The sequence below is a fragment of the Epinephelus lanceolatus genome, chromosome 6 (assembly GCF_041903045.1).
Source record: "Epinephelus lanceolatus isolate andai-2023 chromosome 6, ASM4190304v1, whole genome shotgun sequence".
Lineage (NCBI taxonomy): Eukaryota > Metazoa > Chordata > Actinopteri > Perciformes > Serranidae > Epinephelus > Epinephelus lanceolatus.
Genome location: NC_135739.1, coordinates 4,135,772 through 4,155,407, shown reverse-complemented (window position 1 = coordinate 4,155,407; position 19,636 = coordinate 4,135,772). Strand labels below are relative to the sequence as shown.

Genomic DNA, 19,636 nt, shown 5'->3' with positions numbered 1-19,636 from the left:
GCCCGGCCGTAACTGTCTCGGACTCGGGACGGGTCATCTTCGGTCAGGAAAATGCAGGTGCTCACCTGTGTGTGTGCGCTTTGTCTGTGTGTGTGCGCTTTGTATGTGTGTGTGTGTGTGTGTGCGTGCGCATCGGGGCGAAACTCCGCCGTGCGTGATACAGAGGGCAGAGGAGAATTGTAAACGGCGGTGCGTCGCTGCTAGTTGCATATAGGGGAAACACTGCTCTTTTTGGTATGAGTTCTTCTGGGTCATCGTGTACAGTTGCTTCGCTTTTAGGACTCTCTCCGGCAGCCATTCTCGCCTCTAAACTTTTCTATGCTCTCACTCTCACCTGCTCAAGCGTGCCTGTGGTGTGCAGCGGTGAAATGGGTCCCCGCTGAAACACTTTCCCGCTGCGTAGGTTCCGGACATTGTTTGGGCTATTCACCGGTATTGCGGTATATGAAAAATTCATATCATAACAAAAATAAATACCGGTTTTCGGTACAAACCGGTATACCGCCCAGCCCTAGAGCATGATGTTCATTTTGTAAACTATGGTCCCAATAGAGTGAAATAGACGGTATATTCATTTATTCATACATTTAAGATAGAGTTCCTTGCAGCATCTGTAGCTCGCACTGAGGAGAAGATAACCCTGGTCCTGAGTCAGAGATGCGCTGAGACGCCCCCCAAGGCACTGGACTTAACTGGAAAATGGAGCGTACAAAAGGTGTGAGAAGGAGGAAAGATGCAGATTCATTCATTTATCTTCCGTAACCACTTATCCTGTTGGGGGTCGCTGGGGGTCTGGAGCCTATCCCAGCTGAAATTGGGCGAGAGGTGGCATACACCATGGACAGGTCACCAGACTATCACAGGGCTGACACATAGAGACAGACAACCATTCACACTCACATTCACACCTACGGACAATTTAGAGTCACCAATTAACCTGCATGTCTTTGGACTGTGGGAGGAAGCTGGAGTTCCCGCAGAAAACCCTAATAGTAGTAAAATAGGATGTGGCTACCTAGTGTCTGACTAGTTGTAACCATGGCGGTTTCCTCCGGTTCTTAGTCAGATCCACCCTTGATCCTTCACAGCTCCACTGTCTCGTTCAAATATGGTCACCTCTGGCACCAAAAGACCAAGATGGCGAAGGCCAAAATGCTGAACTCCAGGCTACAGAATGGTAGTCCCTAAACCAATGGGTGACGTTACTAAGGCTACATCTACATGTTTTATACAGTCTATGGTAAAAGCTGAAACACAGGTAATAGTTCCTTATTCCTCAGGAAAGCTGCTGCATGCACAGCTACTGTGATAGGCCTTTTCCATACACATATGCTGGCTTGGCTTGACTTGGCACGTTAGCCCAGTGCTGCAGGGATTTGCGTCTCCATACAACTGTCTTTAACTCATGACACCCAACGATCCAATGGTCGTTTGCTAGTGGCTACTTCTCATTGTGGATTTTCAGGTTGTTGTTTACAATGTTGCTGCTTATTGCTTGAAAAACAAAGACGGAATGACGGAATGGATCGAATCACTGAATTCTGACGCTAAATAAGGATGATGCAGCCTATCAGACGCAACCTTCTTGGCGGTGTGCTTTGACAAAACTCCGGAAATGGTCTATGGAAATCAATGCAGCATGGTGTGACTCGACACAACATGGAAAAGCCACATCAGTACAGTAACTCAGTATTATACCAAGAAGTTGGTCTATAAACTGTGATGTATGTTTTCAATGGACAGTATGACTCATAATTTTTTATAAATTTTACTCTTCGTCTGATCGACTGCTAGTGTATCTTACCCCATAAAACTTCTTGCAGTAGTATTAAACTGTAATGTTCCTTGAATGTAATCACAGTCACTCTTGTTGAAATCGACAGTCACTTTGTCTGGCTTATTTCCTGTTCACAAGAAAAGCTCATTTTGTTGCCATCTCATTTGCCTGCCACATGACCTATTCACTCATACAGTTCCAGTACAAAAGGTTAGAACTGTCCTGCTTTTAGACAGATGTTAATGTGTCCAAACACGCTTGAGATGACCTGCAGAGGTATTCGGGGTGATCTTCAATGGTGCAGTTTTTCTCCATCCAAATGCATGCTGATCATCTAAGCTGAAGATTGAAGCCAAGTGCAAAGGGTTTAAAGTGTACAGCCAATAGCGCATAACAGTCTAGTCCATTAATTTCATTAGACAATAGAGACTAAGGCTGTTAGTTTGAGGCCACTGAGTATGAGTGAGAGATGTAGCAGCTCTCTATGCATACGAAAGGTGGACTTTCCTGGTTTGTGACAGGAGGTTGTTAGCGTCTTCCTGTTCCTTATTTCTGTGGAACACCTGATATTCCTAAAATGTGATGTTAGTGGCACAAAAGCTGATGCCACTGCTTATTTTCAGCAGGCCTGTATTGTTTGCTGGTAAAGTGAGTAGCTTGTTTCACTGTGCTTCAGATGAAGAAGCACCCAGAGGCTCTTAACTACAGCTGGGATGGTTCCCAACAAACACTCAACAGCACATGAGGGAACCCGGCAGTTACTCTCCAATTAATCCTGCTTCTAAACCCGCTGCCGAATGTGTGTGAGAGAACGTGTGTGGGCTTTTTGTGCTTTCTTTACCTATCAGAGACTTGTTCAGATGAAGCGCTCACTCATACCCACTCTAACACAGACTCCTTTAAACCCACAAACAGCATGTGCCAAGAAAACAACAAGTTTCCCCTTCTGCTCATGCTTAATTCTGGCCGATTGATTTGGCACACAAAAGCTCACACTTGACTGAGTATACGCATATGCGCATGTTACAAAAACATAGCCGTAGTTGCTGAAGTGAAACGCCGGGTGTAAAATGAGATTATAAAGTAATGTTGCCACTCATCAAATAAATGAGTGCTGTGCGTTTGCTAGGGTTCATTTTTTCTTTCTTATTTGCAATATGACTGCTGTTGTGTTTACCAAATGAAGATGCTTCTTTCAAGCGCAAGTAATTCATCAAGAGAGAAGGCTTTAGAGTTAAACTAAGTAAAGTAAGACTTCTGGGTGATCTAAAACAGCTATAGTGGGGTAGTTTTTCTTCTCTCATCCTAGCATTCCATTAGTGTTTTTTTCCCCCTTTTCCCCAGCTCCACCTCCCTACCCGCCACCCGCTGCTGTGACCTGGATGACAGCGGCACAGCCAGAGACCTGAGCTATCTGTGCATTAAAGTGTGTGTGCACATGTGTGTCCCAAGGCATCCAGAACTATCCTCACCAGCAGAAAAACATTAGAGTTGAAAATACGTCAGGGACAGACGCAACATACTGCCCATTATCATCCCGTTACCCCACCCCCCACACACACCCTACACCAAGGTCACTTTGGAAAAGCAGACAGAGAAATCTTTTGACTTGTGCATGGTGGGAGTTGGATAACAGACACACCTCCAAAACTTTTTTAAAAAAACATTTGTTTTTATAGCTTTTGACAGCACAGGCACTTTGTATGTCATTTAAAACACTTTCAGTAGGAAGTTAAGTTCTGTTAACCTGGAAATCCAGATGCCCTGCCCCTAGCAAATTCTAATTTGCACTGCACGGGGATCTGGCCCTGACGAGCAGAGCCCAGTGAATCGCCATTGGACCAATCAGATCAGTCTATCTGACAGAGGCGGGCTCTGGGCAGGAGTAACATGATGAGGACAGCGCTGCGCCGTAGGAGGCGAAAAGTAAACAGCCAAGATGGCAGCTGCCGAAGGACTGCGTCCATTCTATTCAGCTTAGAAGAAACGCTAAGCCAACTACACTTATCTTTTTCCTTGAGAGAGGAACAGAAGACTGCCCTAGAAGTCTTCGCTTCCAGGAAGGACATTTTTGCCGTTTTGCTGACGGGATACGGCAAAAGCATAATCTATCAGTTAGCCTCACTGGTTGGCAAACAAATGGGGCTTACTGCAATGAATATGTCACCTTGTTTTTTGCTCTGATTGGCCATCGTGCTATCCAATTTTGTGCGATGGCATTTGAAATGCCCAGTTAGTGCCGCCCCTTGGGTAGGAAGGGTGTATCGGTGAGGGCCAGACTCAAAATCTTTCTAGATTTGAGTCTGGATTTCCAGGCTAAAGTTCTGAAGTTGAACAGAATAAATAGCAAACCTGGAACCTGTATGCCAATTTTACCCTTGAAAGTGCAAGACAACATTTTAAACAGGCAACTCGAGGCTCTGTGTCATTGTGCAAAGCTACAACAACATGTTTCCAGTTCAAACTTGTCAAATATGGCAACTTAGTCAGTGGCCCTACGCTTCAAACGATGACGCTATAGGTACCCATCAAGTGTGAGTTTTGGATGTATCCGTTTTCGTTTCCACTTTCCCAATTTCCACTTGTTACATGCTACAGTGTCTTTCAAAACAAATGCCAGTCTTCTCAGGAAATGCAGGTTTCACCACCAAAACTACCTCAGGTTTAGGACGCTTCCTTTTGTGAATATGGAGGGAAGCAGCTCTCTCAGGGTGCCATGGTGAAGACGGCAGGCGGCAAAGAGGGAAGAAAAAATTAAGTGTCCAGATGAGCTCAGGGTTCCTGTTCAACCTCATGGGAAGGCCATGTTTATTGTTTTGTGGTTAAGGCTGCAATAAAGCCATTGTTGGTGAACGGCACCGGAACACCTCGCCATCCTTTCTTCTGCAGAGTGGTCCGGACCACGAGAAGCTAGTTACCAGCTGATAACGTGCCAAGCTAAATTAATGTAAATAAGCCAGCATGTTCCCAACTATGGTTCGGAGCTGGTAAGCTGTCACTGAGAGAGCTAGCAACATGAAGACGATGTCGCACACCAGTAACTACATTCTGTGGTTGAAAAAACTCAAGTTGCCTCCTGGATTTCACACAGGACGCAAACACTCCTGAGTGAAAGTCCTGTGTGTGTTTGACCCATCCACGACACCCTACTCAGACTGTCTTGTTCTTTCTATGATGTTACTGCCCTGGACAGAATTACATTGGATTTAGTTGACAGCCTGGTTCTTCTTATACAGATACTGTAGGGAGCCTTGTGTGTTGGGAAAAGAAGCCAATTGACCAGGTTGCCATATTTGACGCCCTGGGAATGAGAACAGGTCGCAACACCACATGACCAGCCATATTTCGACTACTGGATAAAATGAGGGTTGTTGCTCTCACAGCTTCTCCTCTTCTTCTCACAGCTTCAGAGATGTAGAGTGGCGAAAAACCGCCTTTGTATTTACCATGTAGAGCTTATACATCTTTAAAGCTGAGGAAAGTCTTGCTGACATGAATTCAAAGTGAACACACAATAAACATTACGAGTAGGAGCCTGGTTTTAGGCAGACGTTCTTGGATCCTACACACCACAGTTATGCGACTGAACTCTTGGCATTTTCAGACCACTGATCAAATTAGTTTTCATGATTCTCCAGGTGTCTGCGAGGTGGCGCGGTTGGGAATAACAACACATTAAAAGAACAAGTTTAAGAGGAAGCATTAAAACAACACAAAGTACACAGATATGCCCGTCTTCTGGTAACTGGCAACATGTTCAGGCTATTTGTCTGAAGTGTGGTGCAGTGCTGTGCAGATATTTGGGATTCATGAAATGCTGGTTCACTAAACTGATGTGCCTATTACACTTTAGTAAAGTTTAAAAATACTGAGATGTTTTTAACTATATCTCCCAGCTCTACCACATATTGAGTTGAGCTGCATTGAGTTGTAATTGAGTTGTTCTCTTAGATATGCACACACTCACTATGGGCCTGGATGAGTTGTGTGCTTGTTATTTTTCTTTGCATTGATCGCCTTATCCAGCAACAAACCCGCTGAGGATTTTATGAGTGTGCGCACGACTATCATGGCACAAGTTAAATTTCAGTGCTCCCTTACCGGTATGCGGCGAAGTCGAACTTTAGGAAATGCTTGAAGCTTTTAATACAGCACTACTCCCTGCCCTGTGCCTGCACTCTTCAGCATGGCATCATTCTCTGTGGCTAAATTGTTTTCATACACGTGTGTTCTGTTTTACAGAATCTTACTTTCACTATAACATGTACACCTAGAGAGAGGTGCTCAGCTGACACACTGAACACACTGAAATTGTTGTTTGTGCAACACGTGTTGATTAAGACTTAATGACCACCGCCTTCCACATCATCTGAGCCCTGTTTTCATCTGAGGAAATGGATTTCATACAAACACACAACAGAACATGAACACAGCATGTTCTATAGTGAAATAAGGTGATTTAATCACCTCCTCTACCTTTTCATTCCACGTCGGCCTTTTCTATGTTCTCCCCATCTAATAAGGAGCCAACAATAGCTCTGCTAGCATGAGGCCATTCTCAGCGCTGTGAACTCCCTCTCCCTCTGTCTCTCCTCCTCCACCCAGCATCCCTCCGTCTATGTAGGACTCTTGGTGCTAAAGCTCGTTTCTCGCCCCGGCTTTAATTACAAGGTAATTGGTCTCACTAACGAAGGGAAACATGGCTTGCGAGTGTGCATGTGACTGGGTCTGTGTGCATATGTATGTGTGTATGCATGTGCATGCGTTTTGTTTGTGGGTGCAGCTGTGTGTGTTCTGGGCTCTGACAGGGTATCAGAGAGCGGGCTGTGTAAACAAGCCGCTAGCATCCTGTCATGCAACACTGAAGCGGTTCCCCCCATGGACTGCACTGTCGGTCGCCCCTGAGCCGCCACTCTCTCTCTCTCTCTCTCTCTCTCTCTCTCACACACACACACACACACACACACGCTCAATTCCAGCTCTGCATTAATGTTCATACAGTGCTGCAACAGAACAAGTAGTTCTTCAAAAGAAGCAGAAAAAGCACCTCATACGTTGTCCTTGTCATTCTTGTGTTAGTTCCTTACCTGAACACACACACACACACACACACACACGCAATTTAGTCTGTTCAAACACTAAAAGACACTTCTGACTGAAAAGTGTCAAAACTATTTGTTTCCTAAATCCCACAGTCTGTGTGAACAGGAGGTGCGCTCGCTTGTGTAAGTCCGCGTGTATGTGTGTTTATGAACGGATGTGGGTGTGTGTGTGTGTGTGTGTGTGTGTGTGTGTGACTGTCAAACACTAGAGGCCCCTCTTTCAAAGCATTAGGAAACACAGAACACAGGTAACTCCTCAAAACACAGCAGTCCTCCTTTATGCCAAGGCGAGTGTGCCAGAACAAAGCCTTCTCTCATGTCTGTCATCTCTGCCAAAATATGGAACCACTTGAAGTTGTTGTCCTTCCCCTCTCTATCTTTCTGTTTCTCATCTTGTGTAATGAACCCCTTCCCTTCATTCACTCCGCCGGGGTCCTGGAAGAGAGGGATGGAGCAAAGGAGGACTGAGGAACATCACAGAGCATGAAAAGGAAAAGAAAGCTCCGCCATCTGCCAGAATGTTCCTCCATGTCTCTGACTCTCTCACATCTCCTCACTGTGTACACACTATCACAATCATCCTTTAAGTCAAACTGTAATTAAATTGCTTGTTTTTTTTCAGTCAGCACCATAAAGATTGTCTTTGTAAATTTAATTACATGTCCTGCTGTCTTGTTTCAGAAAATAAATCAGTACAAAGAATTTGAATTTAATATTTATTTTGCCTTGTTTTATTAGGTAGTTACAATGTAGAGACAGACAGGAAATATAGAGAGAGAGTAATTCTGTTGTTCTGTTGCCTGACTCGGATGTTTGAGTTGGGTGTGATGAATGAAAGAAAAGGAGGCACGTAGAATTGGAAAAGGAGAAAAGAAACTCCACAGCAGATGATCTGCTGAGTGTTTGGTGGTTATTTTTTTCTGCTTTAGAACAAAACCACCATGAAACAATCAGTAAATAAAGTCTGATGTCTTTACAACAACACCTCCCTGTTTTGTGGATGAAGCCGTGGGCCGACACAAGTTGCTGAAACGTCTGTGTTTGATCAATCAGCTCTGCCAAACTTAGCCCCTAAAGTTACTGAACTTTTGTTAAGTACTAACCCTTAAAGAGGAACTTTTGTTCTTAGTGCTGGACAATGTGGCCTATAAATAATATTGCAATATTTTTAGGTTATATCGCAATACACAATATATATCTCCATATTCAGAAATCTCTTTTAAACTACTGTAGACTACTAAAATAATAAACTACTAATTAAAGTATTGTTAAAATAAAGTTAAATAACGTACTGTTATATTAAAGTTTAATAAGTTATTGTTATAATAAAGTTGAATAAAGTGCTGTTTCAATAAAGTTAAGTTTGTTATAATTAAGTTAAATTAAGTACTGTTAGAATTAAGTTAAATAAGGTTTTGTTTCAATGAAATAAATCAGAGTGGAACCACTGATACTTTTATTCTGAAGCACCCGGCTCGTCTCATGTTTTTGCTGTTAACTTTAAGATTATGGTCAACAGTTAGCTGTTAGCGAAAAGTTAAACTGAAATGTGAGGATCTATTCACTGTGACAGGAAAATAAAAACAGCAGCTCTCCAATTCATAAATGTATAGCATTTTCAAGTCACACTGGTGCTCCATGGTTGAAAAATGCGACTAAATGGTCGTGGTCTGGAGCCCTGCAGATGCAAAAACACACGCCTCACCTGGTACACTCCTGCCCAGGAGAGAAGGGTCTGGATTGGCATGTGTGTGACGCATCATGATGCTGTTGGCTTAAAGGGATAGTGCACCCAAAAATGAAAATGCAGCCATTATCTACTCACCCATATGCTAATGGAGGCTCAGGTGAAGTTTTAGAGTCCTCACAACACTTGCGGAGATCCAAGGGGAGAGGAGGTAGCAACACAACTCCACCTAACGGAGGCTGACGGCGCCCCAGATTCAAACGTCCAAGAACACATAATTGAAACCACAAAATATCTCCATACTGCTCGTCCGTAGTGATCCAAGTGTGCTGCAGCCCCGACATAAAAAGTTGTTTGGAAAAACGTCATTTAAGCTCTGTTTTTAGCCTCATTGTAACCTGCAGCTCTAACTGCCTCTCTGGGCACCACGATCACGTGTGTGCGCTTGCGCAAGACCGTGAGACATGGGCACTGCGTTCATGTGTGTTCACGTGCTTTCACTGGTCTCGCGTGCAAGCGCGCACACGTGAGCGCGGTGCACAGAGAGGCAGTTAGAGCTGCAGGTTACAATGAGGCTAAAAACAGAGTCGTAAGCCTCCATTAGGTGGAGTTGTGTTGCTACCTCCTCTCCCCTTGGATCTCCACAAGTGATGTGAGGACTCTGAAACTTCATCTGAGCCTCCATCGGCATATGGATGAGTAGATAATGGCTGAATTTTCATTTTTGGGTGCACTATCCCTTTAAATAATTATACTTGATAATTGTGATACAGTCATTTTATACATTCCATGTGGAACAAGCCACTATATTTCCACCAGATGAAGCGCAGGTTTAGGTCCTGAGTTCCTGAAAAGGTTCTTGGTCTCCTGCAAGCTCTTGAGGTGGATCTGTTCACGACCTACTGCCGGCATAGCTATCAATCAAACATGTACACTGGCCTGCCCAGGCAGAGACTTGAAGGTTAAAGGAGCATTTCTGCTGCTCCAGAGACTTTTATTCTTCCTTTTAATATTAAAGGCACTGTATGTAAGAATGTGGCCAAAACGGTTACTGCACTCAAATTCAAAATACTGCCGCGAGTCGTGTCCGCCCCCCCTCCCCTACAGATTCGAGGTTGCTGGACAGCGGCACGCTGGAGACTGATTTGTTTGCCCACGGGCGGCTGTCATGGCAGGGCTGCGTCGCCGTGTCCTTGATCTTCGGTTTTCCAGCGGACCGTTGGAGCAAGTCCGGCTTCTCTGCTGCTAACGCTGCTGCTGGGATACAGCTGAGGAGCCAGCTGCTAATGCTATGTACCGGGACACTGCTAATGCTGCTTGCCTTGCTGCTGTAGCTCAGTCGTAACTGTAACTGATGCTGAGACTCTACTGACTGTGTGACTGGTAGACGGCGGTGGGTGGAGCAACAGGCCAAAACACAAATTCAAATACACATAAACATGATTTGTGGACCGTAAAACTGTTTTTTAAATGCAAATATTCTGGCTGAACTATTGTTGTCGGTGAGATCAGTGTTATATGAACATTATTCCTTAGTCTCTGTGACATATTAGGAGGATTTTACGACTATTTGCTTTAGATTTCTCACATATAGCTCCTTTAACATAATTATTAATAAGAAATGTGAAAAATCACTTTGACGTGATTTTGTTCACTTCAAAATGGGATAACTGGTGCTTTCAATTATAAATCACCTTCACAAGTTAAAAGAAAATGGAGTTATGCAATAGTCTAACAAAACATAAAAAAATTAACAATACATATTTTGCTATAACTCATAGTACTGATGTATCTTTGATCTCTGCACAGACCACCGGCTCTGTTTGTGTTTTGTGAGAAAACTGAAATAGAAAACAGCACCCCGTCAACATCTAACAAATGAGAAATGTCCTTTCAACGAACAGTCCTTCAACCAGCACAGCAGGGTGAGAGTATCAGCCTCTATTCCAGCCTGTGTGTGACATTGGGACGTTTTTCCTTTTGTGCAAATTATGAGCACGGAGCAAACTGTTGCTATGGAGACTGTAGTTAGTGATGCGGTGGGCAAAGCCACACCAACTAGTGTGCAGGAGAGGACTAAGCTGAACATACTGAGAGGATCACAGAGTACACAATCTACCGCGCGCACACACACACACACACACACACACACACACACACACACACACAGTCCAAGACTCAGGAAAGCAAATTAAAGGCTTTCACTGATATATATTTTTCTCTCTGAGTCAGGCGTTTTGAATGCTTATTCGTTGTGGTCACATTTAAAAGCTTGGATGAATCTTTTTTAACACTCAGGAATAGGGGCAGAGGAGTGTGTCATTGAGCTGCTGCACAGAAAGAAGATGTGGGGTTTGCTGCGTGGAATGTGATGCCAGCCTGGGAATAGCATTGATCACAACTCACCACCCTTACCTTCCCTCCTAAGTTATTATAGTGCTGCAAAAAAGAAATCAGAGGGATAAATAGATGGGTACGATGAGAGCACAGAAGGGTAAAAGAGTAGACAGCAGAATGAATAGATCACTACATTTCCAGGAATAAACTGATGGGAGAGAAGGGCAGCAGATTGCAGGAGAGGACAGAGTGGCGGCAGTTATCTCTAAATATAGTTTTAGTGCTGGAAAAGCCACGTTTGGAAAGCGTGTGCCACTATCTGCTGGTGAGTGTCGTTGTTGTCTTCTATCCCCCACCCCATCCACTATTGGCCTCCACTGACAACCACAACAGCAGACAGCCAATTCAATTCAATCTCTGTCTGATTGGAGGGAACAGATCTGATTACCTCTCATAGAAGGCACACACACAAACACATGCACCGCACACACACTCAAAATACCGTTGTTTGTGCTCTAAGATTCCCCAGGGAAAGATATCAGAGTAAATGGCTTCGGTGATTGTGCCAGATAGACTGGATGTGTGCATAATATCCACACGAAGAAGATAATGTGTTTGCTAATCGCACACCAGAGACGAGCAAACACACACCCACACGCATCCGCACACACACACAAACACAAAGGCTAACAGCTGCACAGCTATAACCCTTAACCACTTTTTTCATGCCGTTGGCTGCCAGCTACACTGTAGAAACACACTCCCACACATCCTCAGCTAAATCCCATTGTGGGAGAGTCGTGATTTTTCGGAGTTGTGATGACAGTTGACTGCGTGTGTTGACAGCAATGGAAGTTATTATAACTTGTAATCATATTCGGTGTCACGTCATGAAAGACAGCCACACATCAGTGAATGTTTTATTTGAACGTTTAATGATGTTATGAATACAATGACTGCAAATAGAAAAGGAAAAAAACTTTGTCTGTTGGCCGGAGTGGGCGATAAATCTCAAACATACAAACATCAGTGCTGTTATGTTTACAATAAGGGTCTAAGGACCGAACAACATGCAAATAGAATCCAAATGATTGCTGGTTACCAGCCAGAGAGGCTGCGTGGATAGACAAGCTAACCAGTCAGAGCCACAATTTACCAACATTTGGCCAGACTCAAATATTCATCAACATCCACACATACTGTAGCAACAATATGGGCAAAATGCCAGCTCCACAGAGAGATATGCCAAAATCAGCACAGTTTTTTACTGTGGGATTTCACTATTTTTAGCTGTATCTGTTCGTGCTTTTTGTTTAGTTTTGTCAGAATGGAGCCACTGGAGGAAAATGAACTTCACAGTGCATCAACTGTGAAAAAAACACTGCAAACATTTGTGTTTTTCTGTTACACAACAGAACCAAATTAGAGTTCTGTAAGATAAAACTCCACTGTCTCTCTGCCAGCTCGTCAACAGACCAACACCATGCCCTGTTTTGACTAGAGATCCTCTGGAGGGTGAAGTAAAAGCAGAGCATACGTTCATTAAGCATGCTGTAACATCTTAAGTGTAATCTGTAATTATATTAATTACGCTACATTTGACAAAATGCCGTGTTGTTGGAATCCTACATTATGATGTCAGGATGATTTGCCTGCGCTGTGAAAGTGAGAAATGCGATTCAAAGGTTCCCCGGAGTAAGGCATTCACGGTTCATCGTACTTCATCAGTGAGGTGGGCGCTGAGATGTAAAAGTTTTAAGTGGAGACAAAACTGTCTGCTGCTGTTGGGCTCAAATGTCAAATTGGCTCGCTGTTCTAATTTGACATGCAGATAAAAGTGCTTCCACTGGCAGACTGTCAACTCCATGTTTTATTGATCATGAGGACGAATATCAAAATGTGTTTCCTTTAAAAAAAAAAAAAAACTAACGCATATACTAATTAAACATCCACTCTAGGCATCTTACTGGAGCTGTATCTCTTTGTATAACATTAAGGTTGCATTAGACAGACAGGGACACAAACAGCACCACTGCACATCTTGTGAAAGCCTAAATAGGTGCACCTCCCCCCCTCTGAGAGGCTGCAATACATTGAGAGAGGTTGTGTGACTGATATACAAGTTAGGAAAGCAGAATAACATACACTTAGTGTCCACTTTACACCTGTACAATCTACTCAGATCCAACACAATAGTTCTGCCATGAAGTCTTTTATGGTCCCTATAATGATCACTTCTTATTGTCACTGTCACAGTCGTGTTAATTCAATTATATCTTTTAGAATCAGGGTCATAGTTACGGGGGTGTATGATTGGGTATCATTGATAAAATGATAACAGTACCAGTGCCCTTAAAATGATACCAATATCAATAAAGTACTTCATTGGATCCTTTTTTTCTGCTTCATTTGTGTGATTGGAAGCATTCAGCTGTGTAAAACGCAGCCAGATCTCACAGGCGTGTAGTATAGCCATCATTTTGAACATTTAGGTGGCATCTTAGTACACTGGACTGCCAACTCTGTCAAATACACTGTGTTTGACTTCACCACACCGAGCGAAACCATACAAATATTCATTGTTCTAGATCTGAAGTAGGCTTGTCACGATACCTGAATTTCAGGCTTCCAATTTCCACAATTCTCGATACTCATTCAATACCACGATAAAAATCAAAAAACAGAACTCATGTATTTCTAAATTCATTACTTTATTAAAACTGTTTCAAACTTTAACTCTAAGGCCTCATTTACACAGCAAATGATCCACAAGCGTTGCGGCAGCACACATGTATTCACACCAAAACTGAACAGACCGCTGCTGTCCCATCAAAATACAAACCACACCCGAACAGTTGGTGGCAGTAGTGCACCATGTTTGCACAGTTTGCACCGTATCTCCAATAAACCCCAAAGAAGAAGAAGTGAGTTTGGACCCAAAGCCCAGGGTGGACAGGTTCACGTGCCAGTGATTATTCCAACGCTAAAGAATTAATATTTAGCCCTACAAATGGGTAAGTACATGAAACATGTGCCTGTCAGGTCTCACTTGGTCAAGAGGGAGATGTCTACGGTGGCCGAGAGAGGTCACAACACACGCATACTCATGTTTTTTGTTGAAATTTTTTTTGTGTTTTGTAATACCGTGACCATTCGCTCGCAACTCACACAAAAAGACGACGTCTCTTCTATTTTCGAGCAGCGTGTAGAATGGATGCGGTGTGAATGCTCTAACCTGTTAACATGCTCGCCGAAATGAAAACGCCATTCACGAGCGCTACGTGAATGCATCACTTGCTGTATAAATGAGGCCCTCTCCACACACGACTCCTACTACCTGACTTTTTGATAAGTAGAGGTGTTGTGGCTCCAGCAGCACTTGTAAAAGCCATTGTTTCTAGCAAAGACGATGGAGAACAGGCGTTCTACTTCGGCGCTCGTCCTCGGCACCGACTAACGCGCGTATACTGCCCCCGTCAATTCCAATAGGAATTGACACGGCCCACTGAGGGCAAAGTTGTATCCGGTACTTACGGTACCGGAAAAAAAAACGGGTACCGGCGTGTTGGCATTGACTTGGTACCGAAGTATCGGTTCTCATGACAACCCTAATCTGAATACAAAATGGATTGAATGCAGGTATCGTTTGACTCAAAGTTTTGATACCACTTGGTGCTGGGTTATTTCAGTCGATACCTTAAGAGGTATCGAGTACAGACAGCACACTGCAGGGTGAGGACAAAAGAAAGAAGAAACAGTCCACTAGTTTAGCACAACGTTACCTGTACAGTAACTACGACCTCAATAATAAACATATAAGTGAATTTTAACATTTCTAACATTTCGCCAATCCTTGATCATTATGACCTCATGAAGACAGATGCCATGGCAGGGTTGTTGTTCTGGATCGCATTAGATTTTTGAGTTTTCTCAGGTCTTATTTCTTTTTATTGGAACATATTGGAGAGTTTGACCTCTGCAAGCCTCTAAAAACTGACCAAATGAAATCATCTGTGGGGGAAACATAACTCTTTGTCTGGACTGCTCAGAGTTTACAGATACCTGTGGAAACTGTGATAAGGGCTCATGAGTAGGCGGTGCTTCGTTGCAAAGGCACAAGCCTACAGGGTCGGTAACCAGGCATCTAAATGAATACTGACATTAATACTGAAGTTGTTATGATTTCATAAGTAGGAGAGGTGGGGGAGGAAGGAGGTGGGGAGTAATCAGAGAGGGATAGAGAGGTGCACAGATGTAATCTCTCTGGATTTATTGAGGATTAATAAAGACTATTATACTTCAAGAACCAAGCCTGACCAAAAAGACTGACTAATACAGAAGCAGAGAGCCGCTGTTATTCACTTCAGGTCATGTAAATGCTAAAGGTCGAAGGTTATCTCCATCTTGTCACAGTAATTCAATAAAAACCTTCATGTAGAGAAAAAAGTGCCCTTAGAAGAACGGCCCCTAACTCAGCGATCAAACATAATTGTGTGTATAAAAAACACACACGTGCACAGAGACCCACAGATACACGCCGACGCACAGACCCAGTCACACACCATCTGTGATTAATGTGTGACACGCAGCAGTCCCATAGTCTTTTTCATCACATTCTTCAGCACAGAGCTGTGAAACAAAGGCCTGAGATTAAACAGCTCTCCTTCACATTGACTCATTAGTCTCTCTCACTCTCCCTCTCTCGTCGTGATCACTCTGTGTCTCACTCATTCAGGGCAAGGTCATTTAGGAGTCAGAGTGGTGGGCGGAGGAGGAAGAGGATGAGGAGGGAGAGGAAGAGTATTAGAAGAGTTAAGGACTATCCTGCAGGGATTTTCACTACGGCGGAGCTGCCATTTACACCCTAATGATGATCAGCTACTCAGTGGATCTATTTCCATTTAAATCCAGCTCCTCCGAAGAGACAGAAACTCGAGGCAGGACAGAAACACGAACGTGTGTGTGTGTGTACTGTATGTACACGAGGGTTTCAGGTCATACACATGAAGCACAATAACAGGTACATTATCAAGGTTTCCTATTCCCAGTGAAGGTTTGTTGGTTGTGTGTGGTATATGATTGCATTTGACTTTCATCACCCTGCTGAGTGTGTGTGTGTGTGTGTGTGTGTGTGTGTGTGTGTGTACACATGTGTATCTGTTGGGAAGAATGACCCAGATCAGAGCAGAGATGAGGGCTCTGTGTGAGCTCAGCTCGACGACTCTGTGGCCGAGTAAACTGTACATCCCATTTTTCAAAAAAGAGATGCAGAATGAGACAAGTTGTATGTGTGTGCGTGTGTGTGTGTGTGTGTGTGTATGAGGGACAGAGAGAGAGAAACGGAGACGGGTAAGAAGGCAGAGGAGAGAAGCTAAAAACCCTCAAGTCTAAATGCTGAAGGCAAACCATTCATCTTTCCTCTCATATGCTCTTCTGGGCTTCAATCCCAGTCCTAGTGAGTGTGTGTGCGTGGTGTGTGTGTGTGTCTGCATCTCCCCACATATGGAGAGCAGTCTGAATGATGAACATGATCTCCATTGCAGCAGAACAATAGTGTTTCTAAATAGGACATGAGAGGCATTCAGCCTTCCCTCACACACTGTGTATGGGGGAACCGACGCTTGTTTGCAGGGGCTGAGGCGCACCGTGTGCAATGAGGCATCTGCTGCAGGTGATAGTGAGTGTATGTGTGTGTGTGTGTGTGTGTGTGTGTGTGTGTGCGTGTGCGTGTTTGGGTTTCTGTGTGGTTGTGTGCATCCATTAAGTGTCGTTCCCGACGGTGTCCGGAGTTTTTGCTACATCAATCAGATGCTTATTCAGAGAATGCTAGGCGTCGCTCTCGCAGTCGGGCAGGTGGCACCGAGCAGCTGGGTGATGGCTGCCAGCCTGGCCCCTGGCATCACCTCTGCTCTGAGACCACCCAGGCCTGCTCTCATACACCTGCTAGCTACCTGCCTCTGGAGCTTTTCACACCTGGATCTGTTTGCTTCTCAACAACCACAACATCCCGCACCTGTTTGGTAGCAACCTACTGTACCGTAATACCCCCACACCTGTTAATTAGCTATGAACAACAGCCGCCCTGCATGCTGTTGTCTAACCCAAATCCATCATAAATAAAGGGGGAAAGAGTAGCTGACAAAGATGTGTGTCTGTATACCAGTGTGTCTAACCTTTTTTCTTACTAGCACTGATGGCACTGCTTGAGAAAGTACTTTGTTTTTAGTGAAGGGATTCCTTTCCTCATGAAGTACTTAATTTCACCACAACTTAGTAGGCATGCCGTGGTAGTTGGTGTTACACCGTGTTCCGGCATACACCGATTACTTCACTTGCTAATTGTCCCCTTTGTGGTCTTGCCTTTTTTAATCAGTACTTAGTTGGATGACGGATGCTACAATTGTAAACTGTAGCTCCTTTTACACTGCCAGATTTTCAGCGAATGTTGGGCCGTATTGCCGGCAAGCTGCGAGCGTTTAGACACACAGAGCCGGATTGGCGAGTTGATCCGAGGTGCCCAATTTTCCGCCTCATAGGGTAGACATATTGGTGGAACCTTTTTGGTTTAAACAGAACGAGGTGGCCGTCCGCAACAGGAGGGGCTGTTGAAGACTTGTGGGAGGAGCTGTTGATGACGCCGCACGTGCGAGCCACTGGCGGTGGATAAACAGGAAACAGCTGATAGCAGGAATTAGCGAGCAGCTAGTAGCAAGAGGGAAACACAAACCTGACAGACACTGTAAAGATGAGCAACTGGGGAGACAAGGAATTGTGCGCCCTCCTTGTCCTCGCAAACGAAGAGGCCATTAACCGTCAGATGACGGGGACAGTGAAGAACGGGCCGACTTATGAGAGAATCGCCGAAGGACTGACCAGCCGCGGCTTCCCTCTCACGTCACTGTTTATGTCACACGCTGAGCTACACGTTTTGTTACTTGCTCACGCCCCCCATTGCCCTGAAAAAGGCGCATTCTGTATAAACAAAAGTAGGTAGGCGGCATTTTGCTGCACTCCCCGATTTTGTTTTTATACTGCCAATGCTGAAAAAAGACTGATTGGGCTTTCCTGCAAATTTGCACAATTCCTATTTAAAAAGGGCTTGAAAGTGTCTGCTCAATACAGCAGCAGCAGCAGCAGCAGCAACAGCAGATTAACAGAACAGAGTAGCAGTGGTCTGATTTCACTTATTAAGTGACAAAAGTAAGGAGAGTTGACTGACAAGATGATGGCGAAGGATTCGGTGTCAAAGCAAAAAGCAAAATTGCCTATTGGGCAACATTTTGGATTTTAACCCAGTGCTAATAAGGAACCTATTATTGTTAATGAGGGAGAAGGATTTGATTACGTCACTAAGAAGTTGGAGGTGTGCAGCCTGTTGCCTGCAGCTCTCATCACTGTGGCTATTCCTTCTTGTTCTATTCCTCCCTGCAATATTTCAAATGGATCAGCTGTCAACAGAGGCCAAAAATGACAGTTGTCTTGTTTGGTAGATGTATTTTGGATGAACACCAGCGTTAGTACTATCGCACTGAAAAAGACACTGCATTTTCTGTGACTTCATAATAAAAGTCAGCTTGTGTTTTGCCAGTTAGATGTATCAGTGTAAAGCCATAGCAGTAGGAAGTGGTCCATTTGCACTAGCAAAAACAGATACTGAGCGTCATCTCCCCTCCCATCTTTTCTTGCAAAATGTCCAGTGTAATCTATAACACAGGAGTTGTTACCAGTTTATAACATTTCCTCACTGTGGCATCTCTATGACTTAGAGAAATAATGATGTTTCAAACTGTACAGCAGGTGTGGATCGTGTACTTACCTTTCCTCCTGGAGTCCCGTCTGACGCTGCTGGGCCTGACCGCTGGCTGTAGCTCTGTCTCTGTTGACATCCTCAGGCTCCAACTGGGCTAGACTCCGCTCCGCTTGGCTCCGCTGGGCTCCGAGGGTCCAGTTCACAGCGTCAGTGCCGGCTGTGCGTGCGTGGGCGCCGGGTGTGTGCGTGGAGGCGCCAGGTGTGTGTGTGGGCACACGGGCTCATGGGAGAGGGATGGGCTTTAGCCCTGACACAACATCCCACACACACCCACAGAGAGCTGGGGAGACAGAGAGGAAGAAAGAGGTTTGCTTCAGTTAGGCGCTGTTTACTCTTGGCAGGCGAAACCTTGCAAGAGTTCTCAGAAGGCATGACAATGAGCTTGTTTCTGATCGGGGGCCTTGAACAGATGTTGCCCATGGTAACAGACTGTAGAGACCTGCTCCACACTTCCTGCTTCCTGTCAATAATATGTCTCTGCAAGGACACTGCTTAAAATACAATCCCACCTCTCCAAGAGTTTTGATCAGTTTAATCAAAATTCTGGATAATTACAATCCTGGTCTTATTTATTTAGTTTTAGCCATCATTCCTGTCACTGCACTCATTGAGTTAATTGCTATGATTTGGGAACTCACTATAACAATGTTGGGGCAAGAACTATCCTATCTCAGCTGACATTGGGCGAGAGGCGGGGTACCAGACTATCACAAGACTGACACATAGAGACAAACAACGGCCAATTTAGAGTCCAATACCAGCGCATAGTTAACAAGCTGTATGCCTCAGTGTGGGGACTGGGATCATTCTTTTATGTGTAAGGCAACATCAGGTGTGCAGAGTTTGCATGTTCTTTGGGTACTCCGGCTTCCTCCCACAGTCCAAAGATGTGCAGGTTAGGTTAACTGGTGACTCTAAATTGA

General features: G+C 44.3%; 1 protein-coding gene across 11 annotated transcripts in view; it reads right to left on the bottom strand.

The window, feature by feature from the left end:
* Nucleotides 1-19,636, bottom strand: part of dab1a (DAB adaptor protein 1a) — a 306,640-nt gene that overhangs the window by 65,645 nt on the left and 221,359 nt on the right. For all 11 annotated transcript variants that reach the window (XM_033621350.2, XM_078168485.1, XM_033621346.2 and 8 more), the window contains one exon: nt 18,720-18,993. In XM_033621350.2, coding sequence (XP_033477241.1) covers nt 18,720-18,789 — 70 coding nt within the window. In that variant the 5' untranslated portion in view covers nt 18,790-18,993. The remainder of the gene's footprint in view (nt 1-18,719; nt 18,994-19,636) is intronic.